The following is a 20,151-nucleotide window of genomic DNA, read 5'->3' as shown; positions in this document are numbered from 1 at the left end:
GGAGGGAGATTAAACAAGATCTTTAACCCAATGTGACAAAGCCCTGAGCAGCTGCACGATGTGTGGGGGTCACAGAGTTATTCTCACACCCCCAGATAACGGGCTCGGCTTTTAGCTTTGCGCAGGGGTTTAAAACGGGGGATTTGTCTGCTGGTGCGCCACTCACCGGCAAAAAGCGCCAGGGTTTCCATGGAAACCACTGGGGGTCCCAGCGCCAGCTCACAGATGCTGAACTCGCAGGTGAGAGGCAGGTGACACAGGTAGCGGTGACGTCTGCGCACTTCCTGTACCAAGCAGAGAGCAGAGCTTTACAAGCGGACCCTGTGGCGGGGAGAAGCCGCCACTGCCAGGCACCCCGCAAATCATCAGATAATCCAGGGGCGCGCAAACTTTATTTGGGGCGCCCCACCTACCTGCTCATCAGTTTGAGCGCGCACCCCCTCCCAACCTTACCTCGCGCGGCGGCATACAACGTTACCGTGGCAACCATTACGTCACATGACCTCGCGGCGACATTTGATGCCGCTTTGCCATGCTGACGGCAAGCTTCTGAGCCACGGTAAGTGTAGTTGCAGAGGCATTGCGCAGTCCTCCGGCATCTAATTTAAATGACTTGGGGAAGAGCGCGGGACCTCTGCAACCGCCCGCCCCCCCAGTTTGCGCACCGCTGAGATAATCAATAGAGTGACAGGCTGAGCAGCCTCAACACAGCAGAACACATCAGTGCAGAACTGCACTCACTACGTCAGACTTTCCTTCCTTGTAAACGAGTCCCTCCCCCACTTAGAGACAGACACACCTCTGTCATAGTAAAGCCGTCAAGCTCAACCACAGCAGCCGTAATACTCTCCGGACACCGCTCCAGGCTGCCGTACTCCTGCACCAGACAGCGCACATTCACTGGGTGGAGGAACACGTGCTGCCCGTCCTCAGCTGGACAGAGAGAGGAGAGAATTACACACTCGCCGATACCTCCCCTCCCACACTCAGATTGAGCGCCACACCCCTCACCTTGGTAGAAGTAATAGAAGGGCAAGTTTGCACAGGGAGCGGCGTTTGAGGACTTGGTTTCCTGGGGACTGTACGAGGCGGAGGCTGCCTCACCTACAGGTCCCTGATCTCCCCCCTCAACCGCCCCAGAATCCCCCTCCGCAACAGCACTGGGGTCCAGAGCAGTGATCTCTGGCTGAGGAGACAAGTCTTCACGTGGAGGCTCCGTGGTCTCCTCAAAGGCGGACACAACCTGCCGAGAGAAAGCAGCGTCACAGCTCAGCATGTCCAGCCTGCAGGGGGCTCCCACTCACCCGACACCCACCTTGCTGTGCGAGTGTAGGACCCTCTCCCGGGGGCTCCGCTCCAACGTCAGAGCCTCCATGGAAGCTGCAGCTGCCTCAACCTCCGCCTGGCAGGCAGCACGAAGCCCGTCCTCCCGATCCTGAGCGTGCAAAGAACCAGAGAGCAGGTCTGACCCGGACAGCCGGAAACGGCACACAACCCAAGACCTCTCCGCCCCACCGGGCGTCGGGGTCCCGCTGTCACGGTAAAATCACTTCTAGGAAGTGCCGAGGAGCTGGTGCAGCCGGGAGAGGCCGATTTAAAGCCCCGCCGGCTGCACAGTTCATGATGTTCTTATGACATACCCGGCACTCAAATGGTTAAGTTAATCTTGGTGGCGGCCGTGTAACTGGGGTGTAGTGCGAGTGCGCGTTCGTAGTGTCCGGCGGGGAAGTGAGCAGCCAGCTGTGTTAACCCCCCAATAAGCGCAGAGCAGCCACATGGTGTTAACTCTCGGTCAAACATTTGCATTTATACCCCCCCTGGCATATTAACCCTGTGTGGCCACATTTCATGCAAAGCATCGTGGGCTCCTTGTGCAGCGTCGATGTTGAAGTCTTCACCGCCAGCCTGACCCAACCCGCCTCACCCCCCCTTGTTCCGATCCGCTGGCTGCCCCTTCTCCCGAGGTTCTGACCGCCCACCAGCTACTCCGTGCCTCTTACCTGCAGGTCTTGAATGGCTGCCTCTACAAAGCAGACCTCGGGGGTGTCCCGCTCTTCCCTGTGCTGCTGCAGCAGGGCCGCCTTCTCGCCCGCAATCACCTGCTTCAGGATCTGATCCTGGGAGGCCAGGAGGAGCTTGGAGAACTGCGTGTGCTCCTCACCTGGGGGAGACGGCAAAGTCAGAGCCCAGACCACGTGCGAGCATCCCACCCCCATCCCCCTCACTAGTGGTCGCATGACGTTACAGTGCTAGACTTCACTTCCCATATTTACGCTGCGTTACGGTATTCGCCTCAGCCCTATACTGGCAGGCGTTTCCACACACCCACTACCTTTGCTCTCACACAAATTACTTCTAACCCCCTCAAGAAAGAAAAAAAAAGTCTCCATTTAAACTTGACCGTTGCCTCCAGCACTTCTATGGAGGCCTTTTACACGTCCACCCCCTCGCCACCTGCCAGCTCCTGTCCTCACCTCCCAGGTGAATGGGCTTATCCAGCTTCATCCACTTTGATTTGGGCATCGCCACCAGAACGCCCTTCTCCCTCCTCATCAGCTGCATCGTGATGGTGTCACCCACGGCATAGAGACGGGTCTCTGTGGCAACAACACTGCACACAGACGGGGGGACAGATCAGGGCATTGGGAGGAGGCGTGCACGCAGCCATGGAGGAGAGAGCGGGCAGGCGGAAGCAGGCCGGCGGCATGAGGGGTTAGAGGGGGGGGTAGTACCACAGCGCTGCCCAGGGTGGGGGGGGGGGAGACTCACCTCTTGAGGTCCTTTTTCACAATAGAGCTGTAGCAGATGGGACACCGGCTCCAATCCTTCTCGCTCAGCGACAGGTAGTGCAGGATGCAGACCCAGCAGAAGATGTGCCCGCAGCGAGTGATCCTGGCTGCGGTGGGAGGGTACAGGCAGATCGGGCACGAGGGCACCTCATGGCTGCAGATACGCTGTGGGGGTGGGCAGGGCAGGAAGGGCAAGGTTGTGATTTAAGGTGTTACCCGACATTTAGAGCATCAGTCCAAAAGGACTGGATACAGGTCAAACCCCTCTATGAAGATAGAAGCCGCTACTGACCACTTGTTCAACAAGGTCCCAGCTGACCAGCGTGTCGGGGTCAGTGAAGTGGATGCTGTAATCATGATCCTCAGACACCACAAACTGGCAGCTAGAGGGAGCAACACAGGCGGGTGAGGGCGGTGACCACGTCCCATTTACTACCCACATCAAAGGACAGCCGGCCCCCCTCACCCACCCAGAACACGTCAGCAAAACGTGTGCCCTACAGGCGACCCTGAGCCGCGGGTCTCCCTCACACTCACTCACTTGGCCTGCAGGAAGAGCTCCTTGTTGAAGGGTTTGTGCCCCCACTTGTTCCTCCTGCCCCAGTTTCCATGCCCATCGTGAAGTGCCCCTGGCTGCCCACGCGGCTCAAAGGTAAAGTTCAGCAGGTGGTTCAAGCTGATCTTCTTGGGCCCCGAGTACTGGGCCGGGCTGAACTCGGCCCGCTGAGTCTCTGCTACCTGCACCAAGCACAGACAGAACGCTGAGCACAACTCCTGCACACCGAGCTGCGGGCACTGCCAACACAGGCTCACCACTGTCTCCTAACCCATGCCCCCCGAGAGAACATACACGACTACAGCTTCATACTGCAGGGGGTCTGTGACCGCTTACAAAGGGGGCGCAAAGAATGAAGAGTTGGGGGGGTTGCACTCGACACTTTATATTCTTTACTTCTTTTAGGTTGACAACCACTGTGGCAGAGCAGCCACCCCTGCACCCTCACCTCTTCCCTCCTCCCGTACACATACTGCTTGCTGCCGCCTCTCTGCGGTGGAACCTTGTTAAAAGTTTTGCTTTTCTGTGGGCCGGAGCGGCGGGGCTGCCCGGGGGCGCTCTCATTTTTGGGGTACGCGTTTTCGCGTTTGCGGCTGTAGCGCTGCTTGGAGCTGGTGCTGTTCTTCCCGTCTGAAATAGATGGGGGGGGGGAGAAAAAAAAAAAAAGCAAATGAGTGGAGGGTCGGAGAGGAGAAAACCCCCCTACCCAAACACAGGGAACTTCCTGGGCTCGCAGAACAACATTGGGTTCCAGACAGCAGAAGAAAACCTTATATACGGACGGCTAGGCCCTTCTCCCTGTGTATACAGATACATTTAGCTACAGCAGGAGTGGCCAACTCTAGTCCTCAAAGGCCCCCGACAGCCCATGGATATCCTAGCTTCAGCACAGATGGCTTAGTCATTATGATTGCACCACCTGTGCTGAAGCAGTGATATCCTGAAACCCTGGCCTGTCTGTAACCCGTGCGGACTGGAAATGGCAACCCTCCAAGCTACAGCGTAAAACAGCTCAGAACTCCACGTAGATAACATTTTCTAACATACAAGCAGGTCACAGCAACAGGCTGCTGCGGTGACATTATCAGTGGCAGCAGAGCAGGGTGGGCGAGCCTGTTACAGACAGATGCATCACCCCTGTAATCGTGCTAATATCACACCAGACGTGTCTGTCCAACATACTGACAGCAACTCATTCCGGTCAGGTAGACATGGGCAGCAGTACGGGACAGATAACGGCGCGCTGGGTGAATGAGACCGGAGCATACGCTTCCTCTATCAGAGCTCAGCCCTGTGTGCTGCGGTCAGAGATATGTCTGATCAACAACACGTGTGAAACTGCAAAACAAAAACATGCTGAGAAACTGTGCATTATATACAGGGTGCCCACCCTGTGTGTGTGTGGGGGGGGGGGGGGCGCTTTGCTGTATGTATATTGTTATTTATATAGCACCCACAGTGTATGCTGTGCTTCACAAGAGAGACAATACAAGGAATTATAATACAATAAGTGAAACAGTCAGACAATACAAAAGGAATGTCCTGCCCCGGAGAGCTTACAATCCAAGTGGTCAGACATGCTGGCGTGTGCGGGGTGTCCACCCTGCATGTGTGAGGTGCACGCTGTCCATCCTGCATGCTGGTCTCGTGTACGGGGTGCCCGCTGTGGTTGTACACATACTGCTTTTGTGTAGTGCAGTCTGAATTTGTATACATTTTGGTGCAGAACAGACTGGTGTGTACACGACATTGTGTTATATGGGCAGTATTGTTTCGATCTCTGGACACCATCAGTCCTGGATGTTCTGGTCATGTACACTACCCCCCCCCCCCCCCCAGCCTCCATCCCCGCTCACCACTCTTAGGCTTAGAATCCCCAGCAGGTCCAGTGGAGCCCGAGCGGTTCTGGGCTTTGCTGTTGGATCCCGGGTCCATGTCCGCGGTGGAGTTTGGGGAGCTCAGCGGCATAAGCCGGGGGGAGAGCGGGGGAAGCACACAGCGGGAGGTGGCTGGAAGCCAAGAGCATGGCGGGTGGGCAAAGGTGAGCAGGGCTCATGGCAACATCTTCTGTGTCAGAGCCCAGGGAATGAAGAAAGACAAACTGAGAAGGCAGGGGTGGGGGAGGAGAAGCAGGAGAGGTGTTGGGGGAGAGAGAGACAGACCCCGGGGGGGGGAGGTGAAGAGGCAGGCGAGCCCCGGGGGGCGGGAGGGGTAGAGAGAGACGGGACTGGGGGGCTGACAGGCAGACCCCAGGGGGTTGGGGAGAGAGATAGGCAGACCCCAAGGGGGTGGGGAGAGAGACAGGCAGACCCCAAGGGGGTGGGGAGAGAGACAGGCAGACCCCAATGGGGGTGGGGAGAGAGACAGGCAGACCCCAGGGGGAAGGGGGAAGAGACAGGCAGACCCCAGGGGGGGGGGGGGGAAGTGACAGGCAGACCCCAGAGAGTGGGGGGGACAGGCAGACCCCAGGGGGTGGGGGGGGACAGGCAGACCCCAGGGGGTGGGGGGGGAGAGACAGGCAGACCCCAGGGGTGGGGGGGGGGGGGAAGAGACAGGCAGACCCCAGGGGTGGGGGGGGGGGGAGAAAGACAGGCAGACCCCAGGGGTGGGGGGGGGGGGGAGAAAGACAGGCAGACCCCAGGGGGTGGGCAAGGGTAGAGAGACAGGCAGACAATGGGGATGGGGGGAGGGTGAAAGACTGAGACAAGTAGGCCCCCGGGTGGGAGGAGTGGGTCAGGGGGGAAGAGGCAGACAGGCCCCGGAGAGTGAGAGAGACAGACAAACCCTAGGGGAGGAAGGGGGGGGGAGAGAGGCAGGCAGGCCCTAGGGGGGAGAGAGGCAGGCAGGCCCTAGGGGGGAGAGAGGCAGGCAGGCCCTAGGGGGGAGAGAGTGAGACAGGCCCCGGGGGGGGGGGAGAGAGTGAGACAGGCCCCGGGGGGGGGGGAGAGAGTGAGACAGGCCCCGGGGGGGGGGAAAGAGAGTGAGACAGGCCCCGGGGGGGGAGAGAGTGAGACAGGCCCCGGGGGGAGAGAGAGTGAGACAGGCCCTGGGGGGGTTGAGGGAGAGAGCGAGACAGGCCCCGGCTGGGAGCGGGTGGAATGTATCGGGGTTTCCTGTTCCCGGAAGCAGGGGGCAGACCCTGGCGGAGACACACAGACCCGCGGCGATAATGGCGACTGGTCGCCGGACAGTACGAAGTCCCCGGATGTGGAGTTTACAAGAAGGGGGCGGCGCCGGCTCGGGGGCTGATGGGAGTTGTAGTTTTTACGGTTGGGCGTTTGTAGGTGACTTGCGAGTGAAAGTCACACCGGGAGGCGTGGCCGGCAGGGGGCAGAGGTCACTGGGCGGGGCACCATGATGGCGGCGCCCATGAGAGCTGCTGCCCGCTGCCGCCTCTCCGGGGCTGTGTGGAGATGGAGCAGTCCGAGGCCTTATCACCCGGAGCCCCCCGGGGGGGACACCCACTTCGGGTTCCAGACCGTGTCCGAGGAGGAGAAGGGAGAGAGAGGTGAGGGGGGAAGTCAAGCAGTGTGGTGGTCGGTGGGTGCCCGGTATTGGGGGTCAGAGCAGTGTGCGGGTCGGTGGGTGCCCGGTATTTGGGGTCAGAGCAGTGTGCGGGTCGGTGGGTGCCTGGTATTGGGAGTCAGAGCAGTGTGCGGGTCGGTGGGTGCCTGGTATTGGGGGTCAGAGCAGTGTGCGGGTCGGTGGGTGCCTGGTATTGGGGGTCAGAGCAGTGTGCGGGTTGGTGGGTCCCTGGTATTGGGGGTTAGAGCAGTGTGCGGGTCGGTGGGTGCCTGGTATTGGGGGTCAGAGCAGTGTGCGGGTCGGTGGGGGTCAGAGCAGTGTGGGGGTCAGAGCAGTGTGCGGGTCGGTGGGTCCCTGGTATTGGAGGTCAGAGCAGTGTGCGGGTCGGTGGGTGCCTGGTATTGGGGGTCAGAGCAGTGTGCGGGTCGGTGGGGGTCAGAGCAGTGTGCGGGTCGGTGGGGGTCAGAGCAGTGTGCGGGTCGGTGGGTCCCTGGTATTGGAGGTCAGAGCAGTGTGCGGGTCGGTGGGTGCCTGGTATTGGGGGTCAGAGCAGTGTGCAGGTCGGTGGGGGTCAGAGCAGTGTGCGGGTCGGTGGGGGTCAGAGCAGTGTGCCGGTCGGTGGGTCCCTGGTATTGGGGGTCAGAGCAGTGTGCCGGTCGGTGGGTGCCTGGTATTGGGGGTCAGAGCAGTGTGCGGGTCGGTGGGTGCCTGGTATTGGGGGTCAGAGCAGTGTGCGGGTCGGTGGGTGCCTGGTATTGGGGGTCAGAGCAGTGTGCGGGTCGGTGGGTGCCTGGTATTGGGGGTCAGAGCAGTGTGCGGGTCGGTGGGTGCCTGGTATTGGGGGTCAGAGCAGTGTGCGGGTCGGTGGGTGCCTGGTATTGGGGGTCAGAGCAGTGTGCGGGTCGGTGAGTGACCGGTATTGGGGGTCAGAGCAGTGTGCGGGTCGGTGGGTGCCTGGTATTGGGGGTCAGAGCAGTGTGCTGGTCGGTGGGTGCCCCATATTTAGAGGTCAGAGCAGTGTGCGGGTCGGTGGGTACCCCATGTTTGGGGGTCAGAGCAGTGTGCGGGTTGGTGGGTACCTGTTGTTGGGGGTCAGAGCAGTGTGCTGGTCGGTGGGTGCCCCATGTTTAGAGGTCAGAGCAGTGTGCGGATCGGTGTGTCTGTTACGTCTGTTCATATCTTTCTGCTCCTTTTCTCCCCAGTTTACCGGGTATTTGAGCGAGTCGCCCAGAATTACGATGTGATGAACGATTCCATGAGTCTGGGGGTGCACCGCCTGTGGAAAGACAAGCTCCTGCAGCTCATGGACCCCACCCCAGGAACCCAACTTTTGGATGTGGCGGGAGGGACGGGTAACAAAACAGTTACTACATACACTGAATATCCCCAACCTCAATGCCGTCTGACGGAAAGAGTTACCGGAATTTCCGCACTCGTCACATTCTCGCCCAGTTCTTAAAACGGAGACGGGTTTTAGCTGTCCTTGAATATTTCATATTTATCTGCGTTTTTAGTGAGCTTTATGGAGATTTGTGTCTTGTGAGAGTAGACCACGTCCATCGTGGATCCCACGTCACTCGCGCCAAATCCAAACCAATGGAGGCCAATGCACGTGTCCGTAGTGCACGTGAGCGCCGAGGCGGCAGATGCTTGGTGAGACAAACTTGATTGGCTGTGTCCATGCTGATCGCGCGTAACTGGGTCGGAGCACTCATACTGCGCACGTGAGCGTGGGTAGGCGCCATCCGTGCAAAGACAAAAATAAATGATGTCTTTGTCGCGCGATTGGCCGGTCACGTGCGCGGTTCAGCCATTGAGGGCGAAACGCGCACTTGACGTCACGGGCACACCCCCCATCGCGCAACAATGCAAGCCAGGAATCCCCCCTGCTGCAAGCAAGTGTCGCGGTGCTCCGTCGCGTGCCGTCAGCATGGATGAGGCCTTTGTCTTTGCCGCGCGACCGCCGGCTTATGTGAGCGCTTCGACCAATGAGGGCGAACCAGCTCCATGACCTCACGTCACCTCTGCCTGCAGGACAGAGATCTCTCCTGCTACAGGCAAGCGTGACGCCGCGCCACCGCGTACACTCTAACCCTCATGGTGATTTTAGATTTGTAAACACCTGGAAATCAAAATGCTTTTAAAATATCTGCATGTAATAATGTTCGGTATTTATTTAAATGGGATAAAACCAGGTGTGTTCATTGGATGAATCTGTTTTTATACAGGGGATATTGCGTTCCGTTTTGTTAATTATATCGGCGCTCAGAGGGAGAAATTCACCCGACACAAGCTGAAATCCCAGCAGGATCTGTCCTGGTCAGAGATTTCTAGGACCTACCTCCAGGAGAACTCCGGGTCCCTGTGGGGTTCCAGGGCTGTGATCTGTGACATTAACAAGGAGATGCTCAAGGTGGGGAAGCAGAAAGCGCTGAAACTGGGTCACTCTGAAGGTGAGATGTTTCACGACTGCCTGATGCTTCGTACTCACCCAGGATACTATATCTTTATGTACATTACTATTTCCTCTACCTCGAGTGCAATGTGAAAAGGGGACTGCTGTGACCTTGTCACTATCTCTGTATCTTGATACTCACCCAGAAAGTCTGTTCCCTTCCCTGAAAAAGTGGTAGACACATGGAATAGTCTCCCAGCAGAGGTGATGAAGGGCAATGGGGAGCAAACTAAGACAACAGACAAGGCTGGAGTGAGCACTGTGGTATTGCAGTAAATAGGTGATCAGCTGCTAATTCATGATGAGAACTTTGACTGGGATACTTGCACTTGATACTTCTAAACCAATGTAGTGTGACATGGTGCTTTGTACTGGTCAGTGAAAGTTTTCAGTACAGCAGATGCCTGCGATGTAAGCAAGTCAAATCAGCTTTATTGGCGTGACGGAAGAACATTCCAGTGTTGTCAAAGCATGAATAACAGGGGTTAGGGTAATGGTTACACAGTACATGAATAACAGGGATAATGATTACACAGTACATGAATAACAGGGAGTAGGGTATAATGATTACACAGTATATGAATAACAGGGGTAGGGTATAATGATTACACAGTATATGAATAACACTGGGTAAGGTATAATGATTACACGGTACATGAATAACGGGGTAAGGTATAATGATTACACAGTACATGAATAACGGGGTAGGGTATAATGATTACACAGTACATGAATAACGGGATAAGTGTAACAGGGACTTATCCCTGTTTAAAGAAACTTGCCTCTGATCCAGCAGTGTGCTGGTTAATTGCATACCAGCAATTAACCAACTCCACCTGGCTGATTAGAGCTCTCTCAGAAACTGAAGGGGGATTCCTTAGTCTCACAATTGGGGGCTGAACCAAGGCAGGACAGATAGATTTTTTCCTTAGTCCACACTGGACTGACCAGAGGAACAGATGTCTTGAGCTGCAGAAGGACTGGACTGTATCCTGATAGCAAGATAAGGGGACCAGACATTGCCTTGGCACACAAGGATGCTGACCCAGGAGAGCAGAGAGGCGTCCCCTGCAGTTACAAGAGACAGATGAGACATTCTTATGGGACTGTTATATATCTGTATAAATGTATATATATATATTTGGGGCTGGTAATTAGCTTAGCTAACCACTCAGTTAGAGAGGTCTGGACTACATGTGTAGATATTCTCCAAAGTGGAGTAGGTTTTCTTTTGCTTCATTTAAATATTTTGCTGTGTTAAAGGGACAGGCGCAATAAAGCCTAATTTTAGTTTCACTTTAAATGGTCTCCATTGCGTACCTCTGCACACGTCTCTTACAGTAGGGTATAATGATTACGCAGTACATGAATAACAGTATGTAGGGTATGATTATGAAGTACATGAATAACAGCAGGTAGGGTATAATGATGACACAGTACATGAATAACGGGGTGGGGTATAATGATTACACAGTACATGAATAACTGGGTAGGGTATAATGGTTACACAGTACATGAATAACGGGGTATAATGATTACACGGTACATGAATAACAAGGGGTAGGGTATAATGATTACACGGTACATGAATAATTGGGGGTAGGGTATAATAATTACACAGTACATGAATAACAATGGGTAGGGTATAATGATTACACAGTACATGAATAACGGGGTAGGGTATAATGGTTACACAGTACATGAATAACGGGGTAGGGTATAATGGTTACACGGTACATGAATAATAGGGGTTAGGGTATAATGGTTACACAGTACATGAATAACAGTATGTAGGGTATTATGATTACACAGTACATGAATAACAGTAGGTAGGTATAATGATTACACAGTACATGAAAAATGGGGTAGGGTATAATGATTACACAGTACATGAAAACGGGGGGTTGGGTATAATGGTTACACAGTACATGAATAACAGGGTAGGGTATAATGATTACACAGTACATGAATAACGGGGTTGGGTATAATGGTTACACAGTACATGAATAACGGGGTAGGGTATAATGATTACACAGTGCATGAATAACGGGGTAGGGTATAATTATTACACATTACATGAATCACAGCAGGTAGGGTATAATGATTACACAGTACATGGGTAACAGGGGGTAGGGTATAATGATTACACGGTACATGAATAACAGTGTAGGGTATAATGATTACACAGAACATGAATAACAGGGTAGGGTATAATGGTTACACAGTACATGAAAACAGGGGGTAGGGTATAATGATTACACAGTACATGAATAACGGGGGGTAGGGTATAATGATTACACAGTACATGAATAACGGGGGGTAGGGTATAATGATTACACAGTACATGAATAACGGGGGGTAGGGTATAATGATTACACAGTACATGAATAACGGGGTAGGGTATAATGATTACACAGTACATGAATAACGGGGGGTAGGGTATAATGATTACACAGTACATGAATAACGGGGTAGGGTATAATGATTACACAGTACATGAATAACGGGGGGTAGGGTATAATGATTACACAGTACATGAATAACGGGGTAGGGTATAATGATTACACAGTACATGAATAACAGGGGGTAGGGTATAATGATTACACAGTACATGAATAACGGGGTAGGGTATAATGATTACACAGTACATGAATAACGGGGGGTAGGGTATAATGATTACACAGTACAGGAATAACGGGGGGTAGGGTACAGTGTCAGATTTCCCGTTAGGCCCAATGTGGCAAAATTTTGGGGCGGCAGAAATGTGCGCCCCCATTTGCCGCGCTCGTTGGCGTATCGGACCTAAAGGGAAGTACTTACTTACTTGTGTCGGCTACCTCCGTTCTGCTGCCCTGCTCCTTCAAAATCGAGAGTCAAATGACGCAGCGGACGTCACAAGGCGTCTCGTTGCCATTGCAACCGTGACGTTGCGTTACCATGGTGACGTTAGCGGCGTCATTTGATGCTGGTTTCAGTAGGAGAAGCAGGGCGGCAGACACAGACAAGTGCCTACGGGTGGCGGATTTGTAAATCTGCCGCCGGTATAATGTATAATGGTTACACAGTACATGAATAACGGGGGGTAGGGTATAATGGTTACACAGTATATGAATAACAGGGGGTAGGGTATAATGATTACACAGTACATGTATAATAGGGGGTAGGGTATAATGGTTACACAGTACATGTATAACAGGGGGTAGGGTATAATGATTACACAGTACATGAATAATAGAGGTTAGGGTATAATGGTTACACAGTATATGAATTACAGGGGGTAGGGTATAATGGTTACACAGTATATGAATAACGGGGTAGGGTATAATGATTACACAGTACATGAATAATAGAGGTTAGGGTATAATGGTTACACAGTATATGAATTACAGGGGGTAGGGTATAATGGTTACACAGTATATGAATAACGGGGTAGGGTATAATGATTACACAGTACATGAATAACAGGGGGTAGGGTATAATGATTACACAGTACATGAATAACAGGGGGTAGGGTATAATGGTTACACAGTACATGAATAACAGGGGGTAGGGTATAATGATTACACAGTACATGAATAACAGGGGGTAGGGTATAATGATTACACGGTACATGAATAACAGGGGGTAGGGTATAATGATTACACGGTACATGAATAACAGGGAGTAGGGTATAATGATTACACAGTACATGAATAACAAGGGGGTAGGGTATAATAATTACACAGTACATGAATAACAAGGGGGTAGGGTATAATGATTACACAGTACATGAATAACAAGGGGATAGGGTATAATGATTACACGGTACATATATAACAGGGGGTAGGGTATAATGATTGCACAGTACATGAATAACAAGGGGATAGGGTATAATGATTACACAGTACATGAATAACAAGGGGGTAGGGTATAATGATTACACAGTACATGAATAACAAGGGGATAGGGTATAATGATTACACGGTACATATATAACAGGGGGTAGGGTATAATGGTTACACAGTATATGAATAACGGGGTAGGGTATAATGGTTACACAGTACATGAATAACGGGGTAGGGTATAATGGTTACACAGTACATGAATAACGGGGTAGGGTATAATGATTACATGGTACATGAATCACACAGGGTGGGGTATAATGATTACACAGTACATGGGTAACAGTTACACACAGGGGTGTGGGGGTTAGTGGGCGTCTCAGCCTGTGACAGGTGCTGATATAGTGTGCAGCCAGTCCTGCTGGGGTTTCATCTTCTCCCAGGAGCATCGTTATTTTTTGGTTCTCTTCAATATTATTAAAGTTCTGGATAAGAGCTGTGCGTTTCTCCAGGTGGGCGCTCCTCACTTCAGAGTATTGTGCAGCACAGCAGGAAGTGTGTTTCATCTTCTACCTCTCCTAGCTCACATCGCTGGCACAGTCTCATCTCCCGGGGCTTCCTGTTCTGTCTGTGTGTCTCACACACCTCTCCTAGCTCACATCACTGACACAGTCTCATCTCCTGGGGCTTCCAGTTCTGTCTGTGTCTGCCTGTGTCTCTCTCACACACCTCTCATAGCTCACATCGCTGGCACAGTCTCACCTCCCGGGGCTTTCAGTTCTGTCAGTGTCTGCCTGTTTCTCTCACACACCTCTCCTAGCTCACATCGCTGGCACAGTCTCATCTCCCGGGGCTTCCAGTTCTGTCTGTGTCTGCCTGTGTCTCTCACACATCTCTCCTAGCTCACATCGCTGGCACAGTCTCATCTCCCGGGGCTTCCAGTTCTGTCTGTGTCTGCCTGTTTCTCTCACACACCTCTCCTAGCTCACATCGCTGGCACAGTCTCACCTCCCGGGGCTTCCAGTTCTGTCTGTGTCTGCCTGTTGCTCTGATTGGAAGGGAAATGGGGAAAGAGGTGCGGGAGGCCCTGCTCAGCTGCTAGCACACGTATTGAAAACTAAGGTGTGCTATCAGGGATGGAAAGACAACATATTTGTGGACAGAAAAAGATACCCTATTGATGCACTCACCTATATTAATACAAAAATATTAAAATTTTATTTGTCAAAAAATGGAAACAAGCTAATTAAAACCTGATTAGTAGCGCTACATTGTGTTATACCATTAAAAGTGGCACGAATGTTCTAGTATATTCCTGTTATGTTTGTACAAACATGATAACATATATCATACTGTCTATGGAAATGATAGACATATACAGGACATATCCAGGAATGTTGTATGTGTATGTTTATTCAGTATGTCCATAAGTATTCAATAGACTCAAAATACTCGTGATGGTAACAGAGGTTGTGTACCACAGAATTAGGTTAATTGCCTGAGCCTAATACACTGATAGTTAATGCAGGGTAAATAGCCCTGGGTGGATACACCAGTAAGATAGCTAGTGTCAGTGATTGTCAAAGCTCGTTAACCGTGAGAAATTATTCCCATATGGGTGGTACTCATATTAACTTCTAATGTGATAATAAGGAGTAAATAGCCCCCTTCTGTCTTTGATGCAGCCAGATAGATATCATGTAGAGTCACACAATCCTATACTTGACAGTCCACACTCTGCTATGTGCATACATGCCTGTATAAGGCTGCAGTGTGTTACCCTAAGATCCCAGTGATAGCAAATACACTGTAGCCTGTGCACTAGAGTTCTCAGATGGATTATATACCTATAGTGCTGACGACATACTGCTATGTTTGTTCTGTTACTTGCTAGTGAGATCCACATAAAAACAAAGAGAGAACAGCGCAAAAAAAAACACTGATCAGCAGCACAAAACCCCACCTATCAGGTTGTATTGTATAACTCATTTTTAAGTCACTATTTTTATCACAGACCACATATGAGCGCAAGTCTTTTCTGTTTTCACTTAGTGAGATCCACGTATGGCTCACATCAGTTTTAGCTAAATCACCATAAGTGTAGCTAGATCAACCGTTGCGTGGGTTTTATAATCTAAGCCGGATACACAAGGAAATATCACTCATAGAGGTGAATGAAGTTGATGAAGGGTTAATTGCCCATAATGTCACTTGTGTCTGTAATAGTGCCTGAAAACTCGTTAGTCATCAGAACCTTTTCATGCATGTTTTCAGACTGCTTAGTTTCTATGTATTGGTGACGGGTTAATCCCCAATACCTACAATGCAGCAAGATAAATATCCTGTAGAGTAACACAAACATATGCTGATTCTGTCCACACTAAATTGTGTGCAGAAACATACACACATACGGCTGCAGTATATTGCCCTAGAATCAGGGCGATTTGTGGATATACTGTAGCCTGTATACTCGAACTTACAGCTGGGCTATATACCTCCAAAGCTGATGCCACACTTGCTATGCCTGTTCAATCACTTGCTAGTGAGATCCACGTATGGCCTAAATCAATTTTAGCTAGGTAGTAACAAGTATAACACCCTCGTGACAGTCGCGCTACTGACGTCTGCGTGATGTCATACCCGACGCGCGTTTCGTTCCTGTCTGGAACTTCTTCGGGGGTGCCCCGTGTTTTGTGGTACACAACCTCTGTTACTATCATGAGTCACGAGCATTTTCAGTCTATTGAATACTTATGACATACTGCATAAACATACACATACAACATTCCTGGATGTCTTGTATCATTTCCATAGACAGTATGATATATGTTATCATGTTGGTACAAACAGGAATATACAAGAATATTCGTGCCACTTTTACTGGTATAACACAATGTAGCGCTACTAATCGGGTTTTAACTAGCGTGTTTCCATTTTTTGACAAATTTAAAATTTTATTTTTGTGTTAATATAGGTGAGTGCATCAATAGGGTATCTTTTTCTGTCCACAAACATGCCTGTGTCTCTCACACACCTCTCCTAGCTCACATCGCCGACACAGTCTCATCTCCCGGGGCTTCCAGTTCTGTCTGTGTCTGCCTGTGTCTCTCACACACCTCTTCTAGCTCACATCGCTGGCACAGTCTCATCTCCCGGGGCTTCCAGTTCTGTGTGTGTCTGCCTGTGTCTCTCACACACATCTCCTAGCTCACATCGCTGGCACAGTCTCATCTCCCGGGGCTTCCAGTTCTCTCTGTGTCTGCCTGTGTCTCTCACACACCTCTCCTAGCTCACATCGCTGGCACAGTCTCACCTCCTGTGGCTTCCAGTTCTGTGTGTGTCTGCCTGTGTCTCTCACACACATCTCCTAGCTCACATCGCTGGCACAGTCTCATCTCCCGGGGCTTCCAGTTCTGTCTGTGTCTGCCTGTGTCTCACACACCTCTCCTAGCTCACATCGCTGGCACAGTCTCATCTCCCAGGGCTTCCAGTTCTGTCTGTGTGTCTCGCACACCTCTCCTAGCTCACATCGCTGGCACAGTCTCATCTCCCGGGGCTTCCAGTTCTGTGTGTGTCTGCCCGTGTCTCACACACACATCTCCTAGCTCACATCGCTGGCACAGTCTCATCTCCCGGGGCTTCCAGTTCTGTGTGTGTCTGCCCGTGTCTCACACACACCTCTCCTAGCTCATATCGCTGGCACAGTCTCACCTCCCGGGGCTTCCAGTTCTGTCTGTGTCTCTCACACCTCTCCTAGCTCACATCGCTGGCACAGTCTAATCTCCCGGGGCTTCCAGTTCTGTGTGTGTCTGTGTGTCTCACACACCTCTCCTAGCTCACATCGCTGGCACAGTCTCATCTCCTGGGGCTTCCAGTTCTGTCTGTGTCTGCCTGTGTCTCTCACACACCTCTCCTAGTTCACATCGCTGGCACAGTCTCACCTCCCGGGGCTTCCAGTTCTGTCTGTGTCTGCCTGTGTCTCTCACACACATCTCATAGCTCACATCGCCGACACAGTCTCATCTCCCGGGGCTCCCAGTTCTGCCTGTGTCTGCCTGTGTCTCTCACACACCTCTCCTAGCTCACATCGCTGGCACAGTCTCATCTCCCGGGGCTTCCAGTTCTGTCTGTGTCTGCCTGTGTCTCTCACACACATCTCCTAGCTCACATCACTGGCACAGTCTCATCTCCCGGGGCTTCCAGTTCTGTCTGTGTCTGCCTGTGTCTCTCACACACATCTCCTAGCTCACATCACTGGCACAGTCTCATCTCCCAGGGCTCCCAGTTCTGTCTGTGTCTGCCTGTTTCTATTTCCAGGCTGTGGGCGCTCATTCTGTACTGGCACAGGGTCTGTCTCTGCTTTGGGTCACGTACCCTCAGTAGGTAGGGTGCCACGGTGTATTCTCTCTGCGGGCTGTGGTAAGTCCCCAGCTTCTTTGAGCGATGGATATCATTTTTCCAGTCACATAATGCTCTTTCATTTGTCACTGCCTTGTGTTCCTGTTGCTCAGGGCTATCCTGGGTGGTCGGTGACGCTGAGGAACTGCCTTTTGCCAGTGACAAGTTCGATGTTTATACTATTGCCTTCGGAATCCGAAATGTGACCCACATAGAGCAGGTGAGTGATATACGCATAACCCACATAGCGCAGGTGAGTGATATACGCATAACCCACATAGAGCAGGTGAGTGATATACGCATAACCCACATAGCGCAGGTGAGTGATATACGCATAACCCACATAGAGCAGGTGAGTGATATACGCATAACCCACATAGCGCAGGTGAGTGATATACGCATAACCCACATAGCGCAGGTGAGTGATATACGCATAATCCACATAGAGCAGGTGAGTGATATACGCATAACCCACATAGAGCAGGTGAGTGATATACGCATAACCCACATAGAGCAGGTGAGTGATATACGCATAACCCACATAGAGCAGGTGAGTGATATACGCATAACCCACATAGAGCAGGTGAGTGATATACGCATAACCCACATAGAGCAGGTGAGTGATATACGCATAACCCACATAGAGCAGGTGAGTGATATACGCATAACCCACATAGAGCAGGTGAGTGATATACGCATAACCCACATAGAGCAGGTGAGTGATATACGCATAACCCACATAGCGCAGGTGAGTGATATACGCATAACCCACATAGCGCAGGTGAGTGATATACGCATAACCCACATAGCGCAGGTGAGTGATATACGCATAATCCACATAGCGCAGGTGAGTGATATACGCATAACCCACATAGAGCAGGTGAGTGATATACGCATAACCCACATAGAGCAGGTGAGTGATATACGCATAACCCACATAGAGCAGGTGAGTGATATACGCATAATCCACATAGCGCAGGTGAGTGATATACGCATAACCCACATAGAGCAGGTGAGTGATATACGCATAACCCACATAGAGCAGGTGAGTGATATACGCATAACCCACATAGAGCAGGTGAGTGATATACGCATAATTGTTAAACAGCCATCCATTTAAAAATAAAAGCATTGCTACTCTGGCACTGAAACAGGGTTCTTTGCTCTTATTAGCTCTGGTTTTATAGTTATTCCTATTGGTAAGCCTCAGAAAGACATAGGCTGCGGTCCCAGTTATTAGCGCCCGGTGGGGGGGGGGGGGGTGCGTGCACAGCGCTAACCGCGATCTGAGGGAGGGGAGCTTGCGACGGGAGGGGGCGTGGCCATCACATCACGCGGCTGGTTCGCCCTCATTGGGTGAACCGCCGGTGGGGGCGTGGCCACGCCTCCGTCGCTAGGAGTAAACTCAATTTGATTGAGTTGGGAAAAACCCTGCAGCACGGCGCGGCTGCACCTTCTGCGTGACGGTGCGTACTGGGCCCAGCCCCATTGAGGGGCGGTGCTTACACGCACAGTGCACGCCGCGCCGTGCGCACAGGCTGTTACTGGGACCGCAGCCATACACTGCACATCACCTTGCCATGGGTGAGGCCATGTCTGTGTGTAGATCTGACTCGGATTATGTACGTAACACACTGACAGACAATGAGAACTTCACTGAACTATGAGAATTTCTCTTTAAGGCTCTGCAAGAAGCTTACCGTGTACTCAAAGTCGGAGGAAGGTTTTTGTGTCTGGAATTCAGTCAAGTAAACAACCCTCTGCTGGCCAGGTATTTAACTAGTTCTTACATTACAGGCATGAGGGTTCTTACATGGGTGTAATATAAATATATACTAATTACTTATTCTGCAGGCTGTATGACCTGTACAGTTTCCAGGTGATTCCTGTGCTCGGGGAGATCATTGCCGGAGACTGGAAGTCTTATCAGTACTTAGTAGAGAGCATCAGATGCTTCCCGCCTCAGGTAAAAACCACAAACAATGGGAATGGACAGATCATAGTAACAGGGAAGAGCACACCAAATACATTAACACCCAGTTATTATGTCACTACACGCACTGGGAAGATGTTACCAAGGGTTTTCCTTTACTGTCATTAAAGCAAGCTAAACGCTGCCTTTTATCTTTAGGAGGAGTTTAAAGCCATGATTGAAGAGGCTGGATTTTGCCAGGTGAAATATCACAACCTGACATCGGGTGTTGTTGCTGTCCACTCTGGCTTTAAATTGTGATATTGGATGCTGCTGCCTTAGGAAAGTACTTTATGCGGAAGTAATTAAGTACTGGTTACAGAAGCACAAACAGTGGAATGCAGCAGTGATATCTAAATGTATTCTAATCTTAAGTGTGCATGCAATTATTTAAAGTTTCTTTTATATTAAAATTGGCCACGATCTTGGATACCTTGACGTGTGTGGGGGTGTTGTGTTCATTTCTTTTAAACTGTACTGTAAATGGTGATGTACTAGTGAAATTCTTAGAGAAACCTCAGTGATACAAGGAGCAACAGTGAGTTATTAATGTATTTACCAGTCAAGCACTCACTACTGTTACAGTATATCTCTAGTGAAGTTTAATATGGCTGTGAACAGTTCTTAACAGGAGT

The 20,151-nt window shown here is 51.2% G+C and overlaps 2 protein-coding genes across 3 annotated transcripts in view; one reads left to right on the top strand and one right to left on the bottom strand.

The window, feature by feature from the left end:
• RNF10 (ring finger protein 10) overlaps positions 1-5,772 on the bottom strand; it is a 44,789-nt gene extending 39,017 nt beyond the window's left edge. The window contains exons 1-11 of the mRNA XM_075569221.1: positions 5,202-5,772; positions 3,794-3,975; positions 3,331-3,527; positions 3,082-3,172; positions 2,770-2,954; positions 2,475-2,611; positions 2,001-2,161; positions 1,316-1,435; positions 1,012-1,243; positions 800-933; positions 167-284 (exon numbers count right to left, since the gene is read on the bottom strand). Coding sequence (XP_075425336.1) covers positions 167-284; positions 800-933; positions 1,012-1,243; positions 1,316-1,435; positions 2,001-2,161; positions 2,475-2,611; positions 2,770-2,954; positions 3,082-3,172; positions 3,331-3,527; positions 3,794-3,975; positions 5,202-5,313 — 1,669 coding nt within the window. The 5' untranslated portion in view covers positions 5,314-5,772. The remainder of the gene's footprint in view (positions 1-166; positions 285-799; positions 934-1,011; positions 1,244-1,315; positions 1,436-2,000; positions 2,162-2,474; positions 2,612-2,769; positions 2,955-3,081; positions 3,173-3,330; positions 3,528-3,793; positions 3,976-5,201) is intronic.
• A 690-nt stretch (positions 5,773-6,462) lies between these two features.
• Positions 6,463-19,954, top strand: COQ5 (coenzyme Q5, methyltransferase). 2 transcript variants are annotated; one of them, XM_075568409.1, is made up of 8 exons: positions 6,463-6,853; positions 8,073-8,222; positions 9,099-9,323; positions 17,464-17,565; positions 17,658-17,764; positions 19,227-19,315; positions 19,399-19,510; positions 19,676-19,954. In XM_075568409.1, exons 1-8 carry the CDS (start codon positions 6,700-6,702, stop codon positions 19,775-19,777), a joined length of 1,041 nt encoding a protein of 346 aa, XP_075424524.1. In that variant the 5' UTR covers positions 6,463-6,699; the 3' UTR covers positions 19,778-19,954. The 2 variants fall into 2 exon arrangements, with proteins under 2 accessions (XP_075424524.1, XP_075424525.1); XM_075568410.1 differs by lacking the exon at positions 17,464-17,565 and having other exon boundaries at positions 6,482-6,853.
• Positions 19,955-20,151: the final 197 nt, after the last annotated feature.

This window comes from Ascaphus truei, chromosome 13 (assembly GCF_040206685.1).
Source record: "Ascaphus truei isolate aAscTru1 chromosome 13, aAscTru1.hap1, whole genome shotgun sequence".
In the NCBI taxonomy this organism is placed as follows: domain Eukaryota; kingdom Metazoa; phylum Chordata; class Amphibia; order Anura; family Ascaphidae; genus Ascaphus; species Ascaphus truei.
The sequence above is the reverse complement of the archived record's forward strand: the minus strand, read 5'-3'. Positions and strand labels throughout refer to the sequence as shown.